The sequence below is a fragment of the Talpa europaea genome, assembly GCF_964194135.1.
Source record: "Talpa europaea genome assembly, chromosome: 4".
NCBI classification, from domain to species: Eukaryota; Metazoa; Chordata; class Mammalia; order Eulipotyphla; family Talpidae; genus Talpa; species Talpa europaea.
Window position 1 is genome coordinate 70,727,978 of NC_140070.1, and position 23,212 is coordinate 70,751,189.

Sequence of the window (23,212 nt, forward strand, 5' to 3'; positions counted from 1 at the left end):
TTAAATTTGGCATTTGGCACATATCATGTTGCACCACAAATTGCTCTGTCTCCAGAGGAAATGTAGGCTGTCCAAGATCAAGAAAAATGTTTCCTCTAGCATTTACTTTGATTCAACTTAATAAGCATCTTGTTTGACTGTCTCACCACTATTTTCCCCCAGTATAGAAATGCAACAGAGACATGAACTTTGCAATAATTGAAATATTTCTTGTTCTCCCAGAAACGTAATATTCAAAGTTTTGTCACATATACTGAAAATGTTTTCTTTTAACCATTTGATCTGTATTCAGAAGCATCTTTGGTGTACTATGTTGGGTCCAACTTCTTTAAATTCCGCAGCAGTGATCCACATATCCTGGAAGGCAGACAGGGATGCAAGAATAGAGCCTCCCATCCACACCAATTTTTTTTTTTCTGGGGGAGCTATAACCTGCACGGGGGTATTGCCAGGTACTAATTTTGCTATATCTTTAACTAGCCTCTTGTCTAAACCAGGAAAAGAGGTTGATCCCCCAGCAAGGACAATATTGGAGAAGAAAGCATTCCTCAGGTCTGTATCACACTTCATTATGCTGTTGAAGCACATCTTATCAATGCCAGGAGAACTGATGTTCATGAGCCTAGGAGTGAAGAGGGCCTCTGGACAACGAAAGAGCTGGTCATGGAGCTTGAGCGTTTTCCCATCAGGTAGCTGGTAAACTTTCTCTATAGAATCAGATGCCTTGGCCATCTCCTCTTCATAGTTCATTGCGACATAACAAAAGGTTTCCTTAATGTCTGCAACAATCCTTCTGTCTGCAGAACTGAGCAGCATGATGCCATGATCCTTCATCAGCTTCATGAGGTAGTTGGTGAGGTCAAGGCCTGCCAGATCTAACTGCTCTACGCCATGAGGCAGACAGTACCCCTCAAAGATGGGTACACTCTGAGTAATGCCAGCACCTGAATTCAGCACAAAGCCAGTTGTAAAGCCAGCAGCAAAGAGAGCCAGCACCCCCTGGATGGACATGTAGAAGGCAGGAACATCCAGACGCTCAAAAAACACTTCGATGATCTGTTGCCGTTTGGCCAGTGGGTTCAATGCCGGTTCGGTAATCAAGACTGGACGATCACAGGGCTTTAGTTTCAAGTTATAGTCATAGATATGCTTCCACATGTTCTCCATGTCCCCCCAGGAATTAATGAGACCACGTTCCACTGGGTAGCTGTAAGAAGAGCAATAAGATAAATGGCAGCTTTTCATTTTATCACAATTTCTACTCTCTTCAAATGTGCATTAATCCCCACATCTATTACCAGTTTCCCTTTATGGGCAGTGACTGCCAAGGGCTCTCAGTGCAGATAATTGTCAGCAAAAGTTAGCACAGCTATCTTTCGCTCCCATTTTTTCTGCCCTTTGGAAGAGTTTTTTGAGACCAAAAAAGGGGAAATTCTCACATAATAGTATAGTTTTAATATCAACTAATTGAAGAAAATAACCCAAATGTCAAAGTGACCATAAATTAAATAACATTCTTAACTTGAGTTTTTATTAGCGATAACTTTATACTGGAAGACACTGCGCAGATACAGACAGCGAGTAATGTTCACTTCGGATGTTTGGTAACCTCAGAGGTTTGCAGCCCGCGCATCTGCAACCAGGCGGCTGGCTGAGATTCCCGATCCTTTCTCTCACCCTCGCGCCCCTCATCTGGGCTCGCCCTGCGGGTTCTCGACGCCGGTGCAGCCTTTCTGCTGGGAGAAGGAGGTACCTGATGGACAGCGAGCTTCTTCGGCGTTGAGCTTGGTCGCCCAGGCACGTTTCCAGCGACTTCTCCGCAGACCAGTTGTGACTTTTGGAGCGGCCGATGATGTTCGGGTAGATAAACTGGGGCTCGCGCGACCCAGCCAGGCCCGCCTTGAGCACCCCGGAGCCGTTGTCGATCACCACCGGTAGCTGATAGCTGCTCATGCCGCCGCCCTGTCCGCCGCCCGGCGCCGCCGGCTGCCCTGGGTGCGGGCTGCGCCTGGAGGGCGGGAAGTGCGCGGCCGGCGCTGTCCCGGTGATGCGCAGCGGCAGGAGGCCTGGAACGCCGCGTCACAGAGGCCGCGCCCGGCTGGCCAGGCTGGAGCCGGGCGGGTGAGGGCCTGAGGCCTGGTGGGCGCCAGGACCAAGGACTCTGGATTCACCGAGCGCGTTGGCGTCTCCCTAGGACCGGGTCGCTGCCCACCCCCTGGACTCTCGGAATACCAATGTCAGGAACACCGGACTCTACTCCCCAAAATACAATTCTGAACCTTCACAGGTGGCTTCGATGAGCCTGGAAAAGTTTTATTACAAAACCAAGACAAATCCTGCAAATCAGTAGAACTGATTCTACATAGAAGGGGAGGGTGGAAGTTGGTGAGCAAGAGGGAGAGGCCCATAGTGACTATGTGGAGGATAATGGGTGTTTTGGTGGTGTGTATGGTGTGAAGAGGTGTGAACCAATACCTACAAAATATATACAGTAAACCAGTTAACTAAATTAAAAAAAAAGTTTTATTTTCCAAACCCATTGAATTCAGATTAATAGGTGTTTGTTCAGGAACCTGTAGGAAACTCTAGAATGGCCCTGGAAACTTGGAAAAGGTGGAGCGATTTGGAAGGGGAGAGTTGTCACAGGAGGTTTCTGAAAACCTCCCTAGTTTCTAAAAGAAGGGAAGAAATACTAGGGTTTATATGGAATTTTATTTTATAAATTAAAAGTTTGTTTTATGGTTTCTAAATACTGGACAAAACTTTCTCGTGGGTCCCCCCCCTCCCAAGGTTTATAAGCAAAATGTACTCAAGACCAAAATGGTAGAATCTTATTTGTTTTAGCAATCTCATCGCATTAACCCTCGGTGTAACATGGAAGTTCATTGTTATTCCCTAAAAGTTATTGATTTTTTTTTTTAAGATTTATTTATTCGTGCATACAAAAACTCGGGTATAGGCCAGATGTTCGGGAGGGTGAGAGGATTCACCAGAGACAGAGTGGGGAACAGAACAGGCAGACAGAATGAAATACACTGCTGAGGGGAGCAGCGGGGGGGGGGGGGGGGGGGGGCGGCAGGAGAGTTCAAAAGTTCTTGATTTTTAAACCTAAGATGTGTCTGCCTGTTGGGGGTGGGGTGGGGTAGGGGGGGATGTTATTCCTTTGGTCACAGAAGTCCAAGTTTAAGAAATTTTAAGTATATTGCGCATCCAAAAGTGTATCGTGGTGTCTGATATGTTTCCCCCTTAATTTTGCACACCCAATAGGGAATTTTTAAACAATCTACAAAAGCAAGGGAGAAAATTCTAAGCAATTTACACACACTTCCCTCCAGCAGAGGCTGAGAGAGTCACTTTCTCCCTGGCTCAGTAAGTGTATTGGGGTTTGGTGATGCACGGCGCATGGAGCGGGATTCTGGAACCCACGAACCAACTGCCCTTCCCTGGGAAGCCCGGCAACTCGCTGTGGGTCTCATCAGCACCCAACGGAGGAAAAGGTGGGCAAATAAAACACTTTCTTACCAAAAACAAAAAACAAGTGTACCAAAAGGAAAGGCAACTAGTGGATACCTACAGCGGTACATAGGAGGCTTTGGAAAGAAGAGCAAGAAGATTCCAAGTTTTGAAATAATTCTGGTTCGCTCAGTTATACATATGGTTATTATTCTCTTTTCCCGAACCTGCTAAAAATCACATCAACACTAGCGTTAGACACTACATGTTGCTACATAGACATCAGGAGCTTCCGCGACAGTGTTTACCGCCAAGGTTTCCGTAGTGTAGTGGTTATCACGTTCGCCTAACACGCGAAAGGTCCCCGGTTCGAAACCGGGCGGAAACAGGATTTTTTTTTTTAAACTTTCCTTTCTCTGAAAGGGTGGTCTCTATCAAAAATTTGAAAGACGCAACCTTGATTGTAACCTTCGGGACCTTGAGAATCCGAACTTTCTTTGGTCCTTATTTATTTATTCACTAAATGTTTTTATTAATGGCTTGGCTCGCCACGTGGAAGTGTTAAGTGCTCCACAGTTTTAATTCAAGTCACAACTTACTACAGCCTAGAAGGGAGACCAAAGAGTGTACAAACTGTGATCGCGGTAGACTTCTAAGCGTTCTGTATTACTAGTGATTTGTTTTTCCCATTTGTTTTCACCTTGAGATTGCAGATTTCTGTAAACGCTAGGAAACCATGTTTCATTCTTACGCTATATACTTAGCGTCCTGTTTACATCTAGCAGGGACTTATATTTCTGAATAAACTACAGAAAAAGGTTTCGACAAGAAAAAGTGGAATCAGAAAAAAAATTATATAGTCAGATGAAATCAAGAAAGAACCGGTCTCAAACTCATCAATTTAATTAACTGTTGTAGTTTTATTCATAAACATTATTCTTAGCGTGAGTAAACATAATCGGATTGGGAAAACTTCAGGGAGAATTTGAGAAAAGAAACCAATTCAAACTCAGACTGTCCTTGAAAATGAAGTCGCAAGTAAACTTCACGAGTACTGAAACAAGTTTCAACAAGAAAATAAGTTGAACTTTAGGTTTTTGAGACATGGCCACGGATACCAGTGAGGATACACCCTGATATTCAACACGACGTATGTTTCCGTCTTTTCGCCTTTTGTATATTACGTTGATTACTGGCATCCTTTCCTCGCATTGTACAAACTCTGAATTCAATGTCAATAATTGCACCGAAAACGCTCCAGCCCCGACGCCGGCGAACCTTTTCCGGTCTAGAGCCCACCTACCTCCGAAGCTGCGCATGCCCAGTGGGCCCTGCAGCGCTGCTCCGCCTCCGAGCATCTCGGACCTCTTTCACCAGATAAAGATGTCCTGAAACGGGGCTACTGTTGGCTGACGCAAACAATACCCAAGATTTTCCAAGAGCTTTCGGGTACGTAAGCCGAAAAGGGGTGATCAGTCTCGGCCCCAAAATTCCCCATAGCAAGAGCCCAAGTACACAAAGCAGCTATTTTCACTCGAGGGGCCCCGAAGAAGGGGAGGGTGATGGGAGAAGACGAGCGACTACAAGCCCCAGCATTCAGTGCGCAAGCTGACTCCTGGGAAGAGGCCCGCCGTGCGGCGCCGCCCGGCCTCGGCCCGGAATCCGGGCCTAGAGCGAGATGCTGCACGTCGGCCCACCAGAATTGTCAAAAGGAGGAAGACCGGCGGGGCGTTGTGAGCGTGCCCTTAGGCCGCGTGTTCACGACGCCCGCCGTTTCAGGGAGCCCTTGGCATGCTAGGGTGTGGGGTCCCTGCGGGTCAGCCCATCCCGCCCTGGCCTGTGTCAGAGCTCCACGGTCCTAGCGCCTCCTGCGTTGCCACTGAACGCCAGAAGCCGGACGTGACGTCCCTGTGGAAGAAGAAGGGAGAGGTGGAGCGCGGCGTGGTGACGTCCTTCCAAGATGGCGGAAAGAGAGTGAGGAAACTGTGTCCCCCCTTTGGATTACTCTAGGTGAGTTCTCGTTCCCCCTCCCCTCCCTCCCCAGCCTTACTTCTCCGCTCACTCCAGACCCTGGGCCTTTGGGGAGTAGGCTCCTTGGAGTACGAGCTCAGGTCGGGGAGAAAGATGTTAACGTGGAAAACTTGGACCAGGTAGCCCCAGTGATGGCCTTGGCCACAACCTCTAAGCCCGGGATTCGCGGGAGTGGGCATTGGACGGAGGGCTGGGCGGCAGAAGCTGCGAGGCACTGGCTTTGGTTGTCACTCTCCGTTGCGGCCGGCAGTGGAAAGAGGAGAAGTGAGGGGTGTGGCCTCTTTGGGGTGAGTGACGGAGTCTGACAACTCTTAACACTGCTCGTTCTCCACACAGTGGGCACCCGCCCCTCTTTTTAAAGCCGCTGGATGCACTCTTTAAACTAACAGGTTTAGGCGATTTAAGAGTTAATTTTTAAAGAACCTCGTACCTTGTTCTTTCCCTATCTGTCCCAAGGAGTCATTTTTTAAAATGTGTTTTATATATTTTTTTCTTAACATGTTTATGCCTGCTGAGCTCGAGAGTCTGGAGGTACATCTCATGCAAAAAGAATGGGAATTTGTGGTGCTTTTTAAAAAGTATTTTCACTCATTGCCCCATCTGTGTCCAAAGGATTGTGTTGGGGGGTAGAAAATGAGAGATGATTTTATGCTTGTTCATGTTACCCTGTGTTCTTTGTCTCAGCAATTGATTGGAATAGACATTTGATGAAACCTTAGGGTTACTGATTTATTTCTTTCTGTTTTTTAGAGCAAGGGTAAAATTCCACTCTGATATCAAAATGCAGTATTCCCACCACTGTGAGCACCTTTTAGAGAGACTGAATAAACAACGGGAAGCAGGTTTTCTTTGTGACTGCACCATAGTGATTGGAGAATTCCAGTTTAAAGCCCATAGGAATGTGCTTGCCTCATTTAGTGAGTATTTTGGTGCGATCTACAGAAGCACTTCAGAGAACAATGTCTTTCTTGATCAGAGTCAAGTGAAGGCTGATGGATTTCAGAAACTGTTGGAGTTTATATACACAGGGACTTTAAATCTTGACAGGTAAAGTACATATTTTTACTTTTTTAAACTAGCGAATAGTCTTTAGAATAAAGTATGTTGTTTTTTGCTTTTTGCTTTTGTCCTGAGGATAGTCTTCACATAGTGTAAGCCACTGATTTGGGACAAACATACTACATTTCTTAAATACAAAAAAGCGCAGATGTTAATAAAATGTTGTTTCTGACACTTGTTTTATCTACTGAAGTAAAGCCTATGATTTCTGTTTTGTAATTGAATTCTAAGTGAATTCCAGTTTCCCCTTGGTTTTTTTCATATTCCTCTAGTCTTCTCTCTCCCTGACTCTTCCCTACCTCTTAAAGTGTTTTCGGTAGAGGAGTATAGATGGAGAATAAAAAGAAGAACCTCTGTGTTCATTTAATAGTACTCCTGTTTTCAGCCATAAATAGCAGTGGACCTCTTCCTTATCTTGATTCAGGAAGATAACATAATTGGCATATAAATGACTTCATTTGAGTTAATTCTGTGTACATTGAAAAATGGAATAGAATAGTGTCATTTAATCTGACATGATGAATTATTTAAATTTACTGAAGTTGACTTTACAAGTGCCTCTGGTGTGAAATTGAGAATAGGTAATGTAATATAACCACAAAGCCAATGAATTTTGTTGATCTTTAGTTATTTCCCTTTTTCCAGTAACTTTGCTGGGAAAATCCTGATTTGAACCAACTCAAGATCCTCATACTAAGAATGATTGTGAAGAAGAGCCAGGTGTTTTGTTTAATCCTTTCTGACACGAACATATTTTTTCCTGGGAGCTATGTGTTTGGGTCCAGCCACAAATGTTAGAGAAGACTTATACCAAAAATAAAAAATTTCTACACTTACAAAGAAAACAGGCAGAATAATACAGAACTCAGTGGACTCAGGAGCCAGATTACCTTGATCAAGTCTTACACTAGCACTCTGATCTTGGACTAATTCCTTAATTTCTCTTTGTATTTCTGGTTGTGAAACGGGGATTATAATAGATTTCCTAGTCACGTCATTAGGATTAAATGAACTCATACAAAGTATTTAGCCATATACCTGGCAATATGTAAATGACTTTCAGAAACTATTCAAAAGGTAAAAGCAAGTTTACTCGCACTGTAAATTCATGCTTGTAAACAGAGGCCTGTCAGTTATTGCCCTAAGCAAATGCTGATTGGTTCTCTTAACTGAGCATATAAACTTTATGAAATAGATAATTTGCATATGAATTGCTATTTTAGTATTGAACAATTAGTGTGTAACTCAGTTAGTTTGTATTGGCTTTATTTTTTTTTTTTAAAGACATCTCATTTTTAATAAGACTTTTTAATACACACATTTGTTTGCTCCTGAAAATTGAAATTGCAAATCAAAAACCATCACAATTCAAATTTTTGAAAACCAGGAACTCAAAAAAAAACCAAAACCAAAACCAAAAAACCACAAAACAAAAATACAAACCAGGAATTCTATCTAGGTAGAACCTCTTACCCTAATTATATCCTAGCCAAAACACCAAATAATTGTTTTTATTGACTCAGACCTTCTAAAATACTCAAGCAACTGTAGCGCTTCTTTGAGTGAGATTTAAAAAAAAGAAGTAGAACTAAAGTATATTTGAAGTCACTAAATGCAAGCTGTTAAGATTCCTTTTAAGTTACTGGAATCAAGTTAGATGCAAGAAAAAAAGACATCATAGAACTTCTATCACAGGTTAACAAAATACTGGCATATAGTCCATCAGAGCATAAGTAATGTTCCCAAACTGCTGCATAATGATCCTAAAATAATCATCAAGAAAAAGCAGTACAATTAAATGTGATTAGGACTAAATTGAATCAGTGTCAGAATTCTTCTCCCTGGTTGTCTTCTCCTCGGGAAACTCTCTGTGATATAGGCAATAATGACAGCTACACTGAAATTTTTTTATCCTTTTTTCAATCTCCATTTCCTTCCTCCGTATTTCTTCCTGCAGCAGAGAAAATCGGTTAAGATATTGGTATCTGATTTTTACCATCCTTTCCCTCAGTTCTTTCCTCACAGACAGCAGTGTCCTTACTCCCCGCCTCTTGTAGGGTGTGCCCTGTAGGGTATTTTCTTGATTCTGCTGTTGGGATGGATATTCTGTTCCTGGGAACTGTCTTCAGTGCACATCTGAGAAGACTCAGGGCTCAAGGTTGGGTTCAAACTCTTTGAGGAGTCCATTGGAAGTCTGGTCACAGCTTGAAGCTCCTCCAAGATCTTTGGGTTTGGGCGGAAGGTGATGTTCAAATTACAGCACAGACCCTGGAAATTGGGCCTCCCTGGTGGTCCAAGGGGTTAAGTCTCAGCACTATCAAGCTATCTCCAGCCACTGCACCACAAGTTCAATCCCCATCCAGGGAGCTGACCCAAATGGGCAGCAGACCTCTCCTGTCTCGCCCACTGCTCCCCTCAGCAGTGTATTTCAGTAGATCTGCCTGTTCTTAGTTTGTATTGGCTTTAAAGGCTGCCTGACTTTGTCTATTTGATGGTTCATTTTATGTAGCACTAAGCACAATTATAATCAATAGAGTAGATTTGGCTTTATTTTAGTGATTTAATTATAATAATTTAATAGTAGATAATGAAACAAAATCAAAAATGCTTAAACTTTTTAGAGAGTGACAATGCTAGATGTAATTAAAATTTTTTGTACAAACGATAAAATTGTGTTTATATATGAGATATTTATGCTTTATCTCTGCAAATAGAGAATTAGCTTATTACAAGACCATTCCTTATTATTCCAAAATTATAACCAAGGGCCATAAGGAAATAGCATCTTTAATGTTTTCTTATATAGGGGAAAGATTCATTTTGCCAACAGATTATGTTCCAAAAGCTTATTTGTAGTATGCGTAGGAACTTGGAATGGATTGTCCCAGAGAATAAAATGTTCCCTATACTAGTGGCTAGGTTTCCAAACCTATAAATTTTCTTAATCTCTAATGGGTGCAATATAAGTTTTCTTAACCTATAATCAAATAATTGTTATATGTATAATATAATTTTTAAAAAGCCTTTCATAATGCTAAATTTAAAAACAGGAAACACAGGTGTTTGACACAAAGCAAGTTTAATTGAATGATGAGAAAATGAGATTTGTAGCTACTGCAGTGTACTACTAAAGACCTGGAAGGTTCATGCCTCTAGTTGCTTTTAATTTCATTCCACGTTTTACTTTTTTAAAAAACAAAGGTGTATTAATAGTACTCTATTTTTATTATCAGCTATAATTAAAATCCTTTCTTGCTCCTACATATAATCAATCAAAGGAGGAATGGGAAAAGATTTTTTTTTTCCCTGTAGACTTAAGTAATATTGGGGAAAATGGCAAGAAAAAGGGTACTTGGGGTTTTGGTTGGGGGGAGGCGGAAAGAGGAGGTGGGATGTTTATCCATCCTCAAATATCTAAAAGGGTCATATTTTCATTGTTAATACAAGCAAGCTCAACTCTGAATCTGTGGCCACAAAAACTAAAGTGCTCAAAGATTCTATGACTTCCCCTTATAGCTTCAGTTGATAATGCAGTGCTAGTAATTGAACAACTTCTCACTACTTTGTGAACTTCTAGAGGACATGGACTATTTGACATTTCTTAATCTCTCTCAGTATCGCACATGGTGGATGCTTAGTAAATAATAGTGACTGGAATGTTGAACAGGTGACTTAAGTCTTCCTATATAAACCTAATGTGTCAAACTTTCCAGGTAACTTGGTTGGGTATCACAAGGAAGAAAGAGAAGTGGGAGAGTTGCTAGGGAAACCCTAAAACCCTTTTTTTAAAAACCCTAGGGACCAACAGCATAAGCGTCAGCAGGGAGTATGTTAGAAGTGCAGACTGTCCCCACTGCATACTTAATAACAAGATTCCCAGGTGAGTCACTTGTGCAGAAACATTGAGAAGTCCAGTTAAAATTCACCACAGGGGAGCAAAGGAATATAATAGGAAACGGTTTTTTAAGACTCTTCCAGTTGCCAATATAGAAAGTTGGTTACTATCTTAAGGGGCCTCAGGCTATTTTTGTGTGCCAAATGTTAAGAAATTTAACGTTTTATTTTTCTGTTGCAATACATAGGTAGCTCTGAGTAGCCATTATATTTTATCTTCGTGAGTTCTATAAAACTGGCGATTTTTTTTTTTTTATTGAGGTAACATTGATTTAGAAGTTATGAAAAACTGGAGAATTTTAACTAAACATTAATGTGAGTGAATTAACTTTTGTAAGTTTCTCTTAATTTTGCCTTTTTCATCATTATGCTTTATTATGTCTTTGAAGGATATTGAAGTAAATGTGAAGCTTTGTTTAAAAAAGCAGTTTTTCTTTGATCAGAATATTGTCATTTATCCTTGTTTCCTTACAGTTGGAATGTTAAAGAAATTCATCAGGCTGCCGATTACCTGAAAGTGGAAGAAGTGGTCACTAAATGTAAAATAAAGATGGAAGATTTTGCATTTATTGCTAATCCCTCTTCTACAGAGATATCTAGTATTACTGGAAACATTGAATTAAATCAACAGACTTGTCTTCTTACTCTGAGAGATTATAATAGCAGAGAAAAATCAGAAGTGTCTACAGATTTAGTTCAGGCAAATCATAAGCAAGGGGCATTAGCAAGGAAGTCATCTCAAACTAAAAAGAAGAAGAAGGTCTTCAACTCCCAGAAAGTAGGGCAAAATAAAGCAGTGCAATATCCCAGTGACATTTTAGAGAATGCATCTGTTGAAATATTCTTAGATGCGAATAAGTTGTCCACACCTGTAATAGAACAAGTTGTACAAAGAAATGATAATTCAGAACTCGAGTTAACATCAGTTGTGGAAAATACATTTCCAGCACAAGATATTGTACAAACTGTTACAGCAAAACGGAAACGTGGAAAATCACAGCCAAACTGTGCTCTGAAAGAACATTCTATGTCTAATATAGCCAGTGTCAAGAACTCTTATGAGCTGGAGAGCTCTGGGGAAGAGCTGGATCAGAGATATTCCAAGGCCAAGCCAATGTGCAACACATGTGGGAAAGTCTTTTCAGAAGCCAGCAGCTTGAGAAGGCACATGAGAATACATAAAGGAGTCAAACCTTATGTTTGCCACTTGTGTGGAAAGGCATTTACCCAGTGTAACCAGTTGAAAACACATGTAAGAACTCATACAGGTAAGACTGGTTTGTGGGGAGATAAATTGTTTTTATACTGTTGCTAATTTTTTTCATAAAGAACATGTTAATACAGAATGTTAACCACTTGTATCAAAATTTGACACACACTTGTATTTATAAAAATGTTTATCATGTTAGCCTGTTGAAAGTTTCCTTGTAATTGTGACCAGGTACTTAATGGCAATTTGTTTTATCCTGATAATCTGAAGTTCTAATGCATGGGCTCTTTATACTGTTTTTCCAGATAGTTAAAATAATAATAAACTTGGTTCTAGCTTGCTAGCAATTAACAGAGACAATGATATTAAAACTATAAAGAAAATTAATTACACCTCAGGCCTAATCTCAGATTTTGACAACATGTCTTATCACCTGCTTCCTGGACTTTGTCAACCTCTGAACTTGTTTATCAAAATGGTCCATACATTCCTTCCTCAGCCTCTATATTTACCTTTGAGAAACTTCAGTGTATACTTTTTAAGATGCAATATGCATTTCTCTCAGTGATCACTTTTCACAACTATGAATTGAGAAACACTAATTTCTTTTAACTTTACTACTGTTTTCATAATAATCTGCAATAAAGAGAATGTTTGCTCTTATTACTTGAAGCAGTTTTCATTTTCTGAATAACAGAACAAGTGCTGTTGATGAACTCTTTCCATGACTTAAGCAACTAAAACAAACTATTTCATTCTAAATAGATAAACATTTTGTTTACTTGTTCCATTAGGTGAGAAGCCATACAAATGTGAATTGTGTGATAAAGGATTTGCTCAGAAATGTCAGCTAGTCTTCCATAGTCGTATGCATCATGGTGAGGAAAAACCCTATAAATGTGATGTATGCAATTTACAATTTGCAACTTCTAGCAATCTCAAGATTCATGCAAGGTAAAAACAAGAAGAAACAAATTTATCTTTGAATCTGTTATTCACTATAACCTTATCAATAGACTACTATATTGGAATTCAGTACAGTAGAATTCTAATTGTGGTGCTACCATCAGCACATTTAAGGAACCACAAAGAAGCCAGTATGACTAGAGGGGAATAGATAGGAAGGGAATATACTAGAAAATAAGATCAGAATGATGATCAGGCATCCAGATAGTATGAGGTTTTATAGACCATTATAAAACTTTTATACCTGAGATTGAGAAATAAGTGGTCTTGTTTGCATTTTAAGAGTATCATCCTGGCTACTATATTAGGAAAAGATAGCAGGATTGCAGAAGTGAAAGCAACATGATCATTTAGAAAGCTGTAGATAAAACCCAAGCGAGAGTGATGATAATTCAAGACAGAGTGATAGCAGTGGAAGAGATAAGTAGTAGTCATTCTGAATATGTTTCAGAGGTAGAGCAAACAGACTTTGCTACAGATTTGGATATGGGATATGAAAGAGAAGGGAAAAGGAAAGAAAGTGTAAAATCAAAGATGATTCCAAGGACCTGAGCATCCAAAAAGATGGAATTACCATTAACTGAGATGGAGATTTATGGATACAGCACTTTAAGCAGGAGTACAGGCGAGTAGATGTCTGAACATGTTAAATTTGAGTTGACTTATATGTACTTTTGAGTGGATATGTACTGGAGACAATTGTCTTAAGTATGGAGTTTAGGGACTGGTTGAGCTGAAGACATAAATTTGGTAGTTATCGGCATATAGATAGTATTTATTTTTAAAGATTTATTTATTTATGCATACAAGAGCTGGGGTGCAGGACAGAGGTATGGGGTGGGGGTGAGAGGATTCACCAGATACAGAGTGGGGAGCAGAACAGAAGGATCTACTGAAATACACTGCTAATGGGAGCAGCAGGTGAGACAGGAGAGGTCTGCTGAGCCATGTGGTTCACCTCCCTGGTGGGGGATCAAAGTCATGCTGCAGTGGTTGCAGATAGCTTTGTAGTGCTGAGAGTTAACCCCTTGCACTACCGGGAGGCCCCTAGATAGTATTTAAAGCTATCACATGGGATAAAGTCACCCAGAGAGCAAATATGGATAGAAAATATGGAGTTATGAAGCATTTTAAGGTTTTTCAGAGATGGGCAAAAACTAGCAGAGGTGGACTGGGAAGGAACAATCAGAATAGGAGGTAAATGACCTTGGAATCCAAGTGAAGGAAGTGATTCCAGTGGGAGTGTGTCAAATTCTTATTATAAGGAGGTGAAGACTGAGAATTGACTGGCAGATTTAGCGAAGTTGAGAGAATTGACTGGCAGATTTAGCAAAGTTTAGCAGTGCCCTTGATAAAAGCAGCGTTAGCAGAATGTAGTTAGAAATGAGATTAGTAAAGAGTAAATGGAAGTTGAATAGTTGGGGACTCAAGTTTTTGGTAAAGAACTGCAGAGAACTGAATTCTCAAGTGAACTCAGGGTCTTTTTTTAAGATGAGTATATTTGTATGCTTTGATCCATTGAGGTGGGAAAAATGGATGATGTAGGATGAAGAAATTGTAGGAGTGAGATTGTTGAATAGGTGAGGAGGACAGTATCTTTTAACTATACAGACTGGAATGGTTGGATTCAGATGAACTGGCGCTCTCTTTACAGTTGATAAGAAGGAAAAGAAAGCAAACTTTGAGGTGCAGATGCCTGTAATGGACAGTTGTTACAGTGAAAGTTTTTTGTAATTGCCTAAGTTGTTCACAGTGGAACCAGAAGAAAGGGCATTACCTACAAGTAAGGATGGGTAAGGAGGTACCTGAGCTTTGAAAAAAAGTTTTGAAGAGTGAGTGAATGGATAAGCAAAATTATTGCCTGCAGTATTGGGGTACGTTGGACAGAAATAATGGCCAAACTTAATGAATTAATCTTATAACTAATGTTTAGATTTAAACAACCAGATATTTATTTTTGACAGTATTTAAACTGTTGGTCTTAAATACATACTCTTGGTCTGTAAAGATGAAATAAGATAACTACGTGGAAAATTGTGTGAAAACTGCTTGTTATGTCTCTTGAGTCCCAAATTGTTTTCCTGATCAGTATATAACTATATTTGTTTACTAATAGGAAACATAGTGGAGAGAAGCCATATGTCTGTGATAGATGTGGACAGAGATTTGCCCAAGCCAGCACATTGACCTATCATGTTCGTAGGCATACTGGAGAAAAGCCTTATGTGTGTGATACCTGTGGAAAGGCATTTGCTGTCTCTAGTTCTCTTATCACTCATTCTCGAAAACATACAGGTAAGAATTTAATGTGGAATCTGCTTAAAATAAGGAAAGTTATAAATAAAAGAAAAAGGGAAATTAAACCTAACAGACTTGGTAGTTATGTATCTCTTGTCTTTGTGCTTTGAAGCTTTTTATGCTTATGATTCTCACATAAATAGTAAATATAAAAAGTCTTATTTTCAGACTATTACATAATAGGTGTCATATAACTGATACACCTTAAAAACAGGTAATTTTTACGATATATAAACTTTACAGGAGACATATTTTATGACCTTACAAAAACCCCTAAAGTTCTTGAAGTTTCATTTACCCTGTATAAAACTGAGGAGTGAAGTTAAGGGGTGGGGATGGGTTTGGCTAGAATATTGATTTTATGATTAATTAGGACTTAGCTCTATACAGATATTCTTAGATTTGAAAATTAAACATAGGCTGTAAATGCAAAGTTCTGTTTTGAAACAAATTCTGCTGTTTATAGATTTTGATTTTTTTTGTAGGATGCATTTTAAAATAGAATCTTTCCTGAATGATTTTATCCCCCTTTAATATTATAATAGGTGGGAAGATTTGAAATGTATGTTGATGAATCTACATATTTTTGTTTTATTTTTTTATTGAGGTAACATTGCAGTATATGATTTAGAGATATAGGGTCATACCCTTCAAGTGTATGTTACCGACCACACCCACCACCAAAAGCACCCATGATCCTCCTCAATAGTCCATTGTGCTCCTTCTTGGTTCTGTTCTCCTCCCCTTCTCCTCACCCTCCAATTCTACAGTCAGATTTTGAGAGTTGTTATTGGTTTTTCTGGGGTCAGATTTTATTGGACCCTTTAATTTATTTCTCTGTATTCCACATAAAAGTGACAGCATTCTGTATTTGTCTTTCTCCTTCAGACTTATTTCACTTAGCAGAAGCTCCTCCAGTTTCATCCATTTTTTGCAAATGACAAGAATTTGTCATTTTTTAGATTGAATAGTATTCTTTTGTGTACATAACCATATCTTCCTAGTCTGTTCATCTGTCTTTGGCTACTTAGGGTGTTTCCATAACTTGGCTATTGTAAATAGTACTATAATGAACATAGGAGTGTATACATCCCTTTGAATTTGTGTTTTTACATTCTTTGGGTAGATAACTAGGAATAGAAATGCTCTATCATGGTAAATCTATTATTAAGATTTTGCGAACTGTCCATACTATTTTCCATTGGAACTGGACCAGTCTACATTCCCATCAGAAATCTGTAAAGGAAACTTTATCTCTACATCCTAGCCAACATTTGTTCCTGGTCTGTTTTGGTATGGGCCATTCTCACAGGTGTAAGGTTGTATTTCATTGTGGTTTTGATTTGCATTTCCATGACAATAAGTGATCATGAGCATTTTTTCATGTGCTTAATTGGCATCTGTGTTCTTTGGGGAAGTGCCTTTTTAACTCTTCTGTTCATTTTTTGATTGGGCTATTTTGTTGAGTTGCATAAGTTCTTTGTAGGTCTTGGAGCTCTGCCCTTTGTTAGATGTATGGTATGCAAACATTTTCTCCTATTCAGTGGGGTGTCTTTTTGTTTTGCTAATAGTTTTATTGTGCAGCTTTTTAGTTTACTAGAACCCCAATTGTTTATATTCTCTTTTATTTTTCTTGCTGTTGGAGACAAATCCACAAAGACATCACTGAAGCTTCTGCCATGGAGTGTTTTGCTGTTTTCTTCCCTGTATTTTAGGGTTTCCAGTTTTACATCTTGTCTTTATCCATTTTGAGTTAATTTTTGCGTATGGTATGAGATAGTGGTCTATATCGAATCTTTCCCAGGTGTCTAGTTTCCCCAACACCACTTGTTGAAGAGACTTTCCTTTCTCCAGTGTGTACTCTTGGTGTCTCTGTCATAGATTAATTATCCATCTACTTGTGGGCTTATTTCTGGACTCTCAATTCTGTCCATTAAACTGTGTATCTGTTTTTGTTCCAGATCATTTGTTCCAGATCATGGTTATTTTAGCATTGTAATGTAGTTTGAAGTCTGGCAATGTGATGCCACCTCTCTGTTTTTGTTTTGTTTTGTTTTTTAAGTTTTCTTTGCCTATTCAGGGTCTTTTGTGGTTCCATAGGAATTTCAGTAGTGTCTTTTCTATTTCATGGAAGAATGCCATTGAAACTTTGATAGGAACTACATTGAATCTGTATGTTGCTTTGGGTTAGATGACCATGCTAATTATTCCAATCCATAGGCAGGGAATATCTTTCCATATCATTGTGGCTTCCTCTATTTCTTTTAACAGTGCCTTATGGTTTTCATTATACAGGTTTTACATCTCCTTTTTTAAGTTGCCCTCTTGATATTTCATTCTTTTTGATGAACTATAAAATGGGAATTGTAAAATGGGACTGTTTTCTTGACTTTTTTCTCTTCTAGCACATGGTTTGCATATAGGAAAGCAACAGATTTTGGTACATTGATTTTATAACCTGCTACTTGGCTGTACTGATTCATTGTTTCAGTTAGTTTTAGTGTAATCTTTAGCCAGTTTGGATTCCTTTTATAGCTATCTCTTTCCTGATTGCTTTAGCTAGGACTTCAGATACTATGTTGAATTGTAGTGAAAGTAGACAGCTTTGTCTTACATTGGCTCTTAGATAAAAAGTTTTCAGTTTTTCACTATTTAGAAAGATGTTAGCTGTAGGTTTATCATAGATGACCTTTATTATGTTGAGGTATGTTCCATCTATCCCCATTTTTTTTAGTGTTTTTTTAATCCTAATGGATGGTGTATCTTACCAAATGCTTTCTCTATGTAGGTCTGTTGGTATTATCATGTGATTTTTTTTTTTTTTATCTTTCCTTTTTGTTGATGTGGTCAATTACATTGATTTTCAGATGTTGAACCATCCTTGCACCCCTAGAATGGGTAGTTCCCATTTGGTCATGATGTTTGATCCTTTTAATGGATTGTGAAATTGAGTTTGCTAATATTTTGTTGAGAATATTTGCATCTATGTTGAGCACGGAAATTGATCTCTAAATTTCTTTTTTTGTGGTGTCTTTTTCTGGGTTTTGCATTGGCGGAGTTGGTCTCATGGGTTTAGAAGTATTCCCTCTTCCTCAAATTGTTGGAAGAGTTTGAGAAGGATAGGTTTTAGTTCATCTTTGAAGGTTTGCTAGAACTCAGTAGTGAAATAATCTTGTCCAGGACATTTATATTTTGGTAGACTTGATTGTTTCTCACATCCCTAGCTTGTAATTGGTATGTTCAGGTTTCTATTTCTTCTTGATTCAGTCTACAATGGTTGTATATTTGTAAGAATTTGTCCATCTCTTGTGGGTTATTCAGTTTTCAAAATGCGAATGTTCATAGTAATCTTGTGTGACTCTCTGAATTTCTGAGATGTCAGAAATTTCACTTTCATTTATCACTCTTTGTATGAGTTTTGTCCCTTTTTCTTTGTCAGCCTGGCAAGGGGTTTGTCTGTTTTGTTTCTATTTTCCAAGAACCAGCTTTTGGATTGTCTTTTTGATTTTTATTTCATTTATTTCTGCTCTAAGTTTTATTATTAACTTTCTTCTACTCGTTTTTGTTTCTGTTTGTTCATCCCTTTCTAGTTACTTAAGGTGATAGATAAGATTACTCATTTGAGTTCTTGTTTGTTGATGGGCGCCTGTATTGCTATATACTTCTCTTAGTACTACTACTTTTGCTGTTTCCCATAGATTCTGATAGGTTGTATCCTCATTTTCATTATCTCCAGGTATTTTTAATTTCTTCTTTGATTTTGTTTTCATTAACCCAATGTTTATTCTGTAACATGTTGTTCAACTCACATATTAGAAGTTTTTCCTGCTTTTTAGTTAATTTCTCCTTTGATACCATTGTGATCAGAAAAGACTCTTGATTTCAGTTTGTTTTTTTAAATATTTTATTTTATATAATTCTTATATCATTTTTCATCTTTGCACAATGTATACATTTTCATTATCGTTATATTCCCCATACAATTGCACCCCCCCCCTTATTTTGACTATAGTCCTTTGTCTTCCCACCCCTCCCTCGGCCCCCCCCCCCCATAGTGTGTCTCTGGTTTATAGTTGCTTGTTGATTTTGATTTTTACTTTGTATTGATTAAAAATATGGAATGCTTCATGAATTTGCCTGTCATCCTTGCGCAGGGGCCATGCTAATCTTCTCTGTATCGTTCCAATTTTAGTATATGTGCTGCCGAAGTGAGCACTCTTGATTTCAGTTTTAATGAATTTATTGATATTTGTTTTGTGACCCAGTTTGTGGTCTATCCTGGCAAATGTCCAGTGCGCATTTAAGAAGCCGCCATATTCAGCTTTTTGGGTACAGTGTTCTATAAATATCTGTTAAGCGTATGTGGTTAATTATTTGTTTAAGGCTATTTATTTTCTCTTTTGTTGATCTGTCCGTTGGTGAAAGTGGGATTCTAAATTCCCCCTACAACTGTTGTGTTTATGCCAATGTATGTTTTCAGATTCATTAATAGTTATCTTATATAAAGGAACACGTAGTTCTGTCCTCCCCTGGGCCACTAGCCAAACCCAGGAGCATAGCTACAAAATTTTCATGGCAGACTTCTACCCAACTGCAAATTCTAGGTACCTCTTTTCATCCACCTTTTATTGTATGGAGTTGAATTTTCTCAGTGTCCCTTCTGACATGATGAGCTTTGGTCTCTGATGTCTGAGATGTGCTGTAGTTTCACCTCAAATCACTCTGGACTTTTCTCAGATTACCTATCTCCTGGAAGTGAAACACCTTCTTCCTCTCTCATGCTTATAGTCAATTCTTAATTCAAATTTACGTGTTTTTTAAAAGTCACATAAAAATTGAATTGTCCAACTCATCTGTATTATAACATTTGCAGAAATAGTTTTATTATATGAAAAGCATCAAGCTACATAACTGTATAATAATCATTAATATTTAAGTTGGATGACATTGAGAATACCTCTATAATATAATATACAGAGGTTTTAATTTAAATATTTTAGAACAACTTAACTTTAGATTATTGTATTGATAAATATTATATTGGTATAGTACACCACTTCGCTATCTTTTATTTTCCATCTAGGTGAAAAACCATACATATGTGGTATTTGTGGGAAAAGTTTTATTTCCTCAGGAGAGCTCAACAAACACTTTCGATCCCATACAGGTCTGTGTTTAGGGAGAACGCATCATTTTTTGTTCTCTCTATAATTTCTTTTTATGTAAACCTTGACTTTTAAACCATTATGGACTATATGGTATCTAATCATACTCTACCTGTAGATATTATTTTAATGTCTTTTTGCTTACATATTTTGGTTTTTTTTAGCTGTTTGTAGTGTGAAATAAATTTGCTCAAGAACTGAATAGACTTTCTAAGGAATATGCCAGATTATAGTTTTTAAATTATTTAGATTAAATTGCATAGATAAGCCAAGAAATGACAGATTTAATAATATTAAACTTTCTTATTTCTGGTATGCAAGTTTTAGGAATAAGTTTTAGTACTGAGAAGTTTATTCTAAAAGTAATCTGTAGTATAGGAAATATTGAATGTAAAAAAATTTTTAAACAAAAACATGAATGAAATGTACTGCTGTCTTTTTCTTTTTAAAAGTTCTCATAATCCCTGTTTAGAAGTAGACATTTAATAAATTTATTGGCAACTTTTATAGTCTCGTGCTCCTTCGTTTATATTATGAAGTAGTAGCCAATTCTTATTTCAAAAGAATTATTTTGTAACATTTATTTTTAAAGGATTTTCTACTTTATAAACTATCTGAGGACAGAAATCATAATTATGTAATTTTTTCCCTTTTGCTCTATCACTTAGGCAAGGTCTGGCATTTAATTAGCATTCACTAAGTGTTTGATAGAAAGAGGTTTTTTTTTTGTTTGTTTTATTTTTAGGTTTAAATTTCTGTTAATGAAAATGCTCATTTTCTCTTCAAATGGGTATGCTTTGTATAAGAGTGCCTTTATGTATAGAAGCTTTTGTTTCAGTATATTAGAACCAAATGATTAAAACTCAATTTGAAACTAAATTTAAACAGTATAGTAGTTGTTACCTTGTGTTCATAAGCATTGATATTTTTGCTAGCAGCTTTTAAAATACTGAGATCTTATTTTTTTTTTTTTTTTACTTGTTTTTCAGGAGAAAGACCATTTATCTGTGAATTATGTGGAAATTCTTACACTGACATTAAAAATTTAAAGAAGCACAAAACAAAAGTCCATTCAGGTAAATGCTTGTGTTTTTAAAATAAAAATTTGTGCTCTTATTGGTGCTATCCTCTAAAATGTTGAGGTACACATTGTAACTGTTTAAATTAGATGTATATTTTTAAAAACTAGGCATGTACTATGAGGAAGGTGGTTTTATGATTTGCAGCTAAAGTCACTCTTTAGCTTTTCATATTCATATTGACTTAATATACTTGAAATATTTCCTCCCATAAAAACATAATTTATAAACAATTTCAAGAATGAAGGAATACATAAATTATATATTACTTTCCCTACTATTAGAGTCTGAGTTACCTGGGCTTTGCTGTGGTTGTTGTGTAGAAAGGGGATTTGTGAGCACTAGTCCAGAAATATATGAGGAAATAAAAGAAACAAGTAGCAAAGAATTGTTACAATAATATAAAAATGGAAAGCCAAACTACAAAATTTTAAGACTTTCGCTTAATTGAAGTCTTGAAAAGGTTCGCAGTGTTTATTACCATTCTATTGTAATGATTAGAAACAAAACATTGGGCTTCTTCATTGTATAGAGATGAATAGAGATAGTAACATCTAAAGACAGCAGTCATTAACTCAACAGACATTTATTAAGTCACCTCTTAATACCTGTGTAAAGTGTATGAAGTTGAATAAGGCATAGTCAGTCTTAGTTCTCAAAGAAACTGGCAATCTGGTATTGCTTAGTAAACTGTCAGTACAAGACAAAATATCAGATATGATAGAGACCCCAAAAGTGCTAAAAAGTCATTAAGTCCTTCTGAAGTCAGTTTGAAAAAGACTCAATTCCAGAGAACTTACAGGGTAGAAATGGTTCAAAGGATCGATATGGGGAAAGGAGAATTCATTCCTGGCAGAGAGAACAAAGGAATTATTAATATATGAAAGTGTAGGCTGTATTGGCTTGAAGAATAATCTGGCAAAAACAGAATTATAACTTTATCAATGCATATGATTAACATGGATGGTGAGTTTGAAATTCTGTTAGTACTTGAGAGTGACAGAAGCATGGTGAAACTAGGGGAAAATTTGAAGGCAAAAGTGCATTTTTAGTTGGCATAATAATTACTTCCTTGAGTAGAACAGAATTTCACAACTTGGAAAATACATGACAGTACCATACCTCTGAACTTGAACTCATCAAATGTGATATTTAGTAATTGTGAACAATTAAGAGTATTTGTACATTTGTGACACTGTTAAGTACTTTGAAGGAGCTAGAAAACTAGAAATCGGCATTTACCCTCAAAAGAATTTGTAGTCTATATGAGGATTCAAAACGTACCTAACTAGAACATTAAATAACAATGAGAAAGAGATAAGAGAGTAAATGAAAAATTGAGAAATGGGTGATAGAATTGATGTAGAATGGTTCCATTTTTATGATGGAGTTAGTGCTTCAACCTAGTGCTGAGACCCATGTTAGATTTGTGTAGATAATGAGGAGGCAAATCTGCAAAAGAGAAACAACATAACTAAGGTGTCGAGGTTGGAATGCAAGTTTTGAGAATGCTGCACAGGTTTAGTCTGTCACAGGATTTTGGTTTTCCTTTTATAGATAGTGTGAATTTTTTCCCCTTCTATTTCAGGTGCAGATAAAATTCTAGATTCCAGTGCAGAGGATCACACCATGGGTGAACAAGATTCCACACAAAAAAGTCCTTTATCAGAAACTTTGGATGTGAAGCCTTCTGATATGACTTTACCATTAGCTCTTCCGCTTGGGACTGAGGACCACCACATGCTTCTGCCTGTCACAGATAATCAGTCTCCTACATCAGATACATTGTTGAGGTCAACCGTGAATGGGTATTCAGAACCACAATTGATTTTTTTACAGCAATTATACTGACTTTATATGGAATATAAGATGTCTCTGGTAGTAAACATAAACATATTTGGTAAGGTGCATATATTCATAGTAAATTGCCATTCATTTGAGTTGTGACCATTATTTGTCATTCACTGAAGTAAAAGCACCTGATGCTACATCATAACTGTGCAATGCTTGTTTTGATTTGACTTTGATGTCTAGATTATACACAGATTTTTAAGAGA

At 37.7% G+C, this 23,212-nt stretch overlaps 3 protein-coding genes across 4 annotated transcripts; 1 reads left to right on the forward strand and 2 right to left on the reverse strand.

Annotated features, from left to right (window-relative positions):
* Positions 1 to 288: 288 nt before the first annotated feature.
* ACTRT3 (actin related protein T3) lies at positions 289 to 1,953 on the reverse strand (the record flags this gene model as incomplete). The annotated part of the gene is made up of 2 exons (XM_084231556.1): positions 289 to 1,207; positions 1,754 to 1,953. 2 exons carry the CDS (start codon positions 1,951 to 1,953, stop codon positions 289 to 291), a joined length of 1,119 nt encoding a protein of 372 aa, XP_084087682.1.
* A 4,312-nt stretch (positions 1,954 to 6,265) lies between these two features.
* On the forward strand, positions 6,266 to 23,006 carry MYNN (myoneurin; the record flags this gene model as incomplete). Of its 2 annotated transcripts, none has more annotated exons than XM_084230966.1 (6): positions 6,266 to 6,531; positions 10,912 to 11,705; positions 12,442 to 12,601; positions 14,730 to 14,908; positions 19,995 to 20,078; positions 22,744 to 23,006. In XM_084230966.1, 6 exons carry the CDS (start codon positions 6,266 to 6,268, stop codon positions 23,004 to 23,006), a joined length of 1,746 nt encoding a protein of 581 aa, XP_084087092.1. The 2 variants fall into 2 exon arrangements, with proteins under 2 accessions (XP_084087092.1, XP_084087091.1); XM_084230965.1 differs by lacking the exon at positions 19,995 to 20,078 and adding an exon at positions 21,066 to 21,152.
* Positions 8,354 to 8,812, reverse strand: DPPA3 (developmental pluripotency associated 3; the record flags this gene model as incomplete). The annotated part of the gene is made up of 2 exons (XM_084232097.1): positions 8,664 to 8,812; positions 8,354 to 8,622 (listed from the first exon to the last, which is right to left on the reverse strand). Exons 1-2 carry the CDS (start codon positions 8,728 to 8,730, stop codon positions 8,354 to 8,356), a joined length of 336 nt encoding a protein of 111 aa, XP_084088223.1. The 5' UTR covers positions 8,731 to 8,812.
* Positions 23,007 to 23,212: the final 206 nt, after the last annotated feature.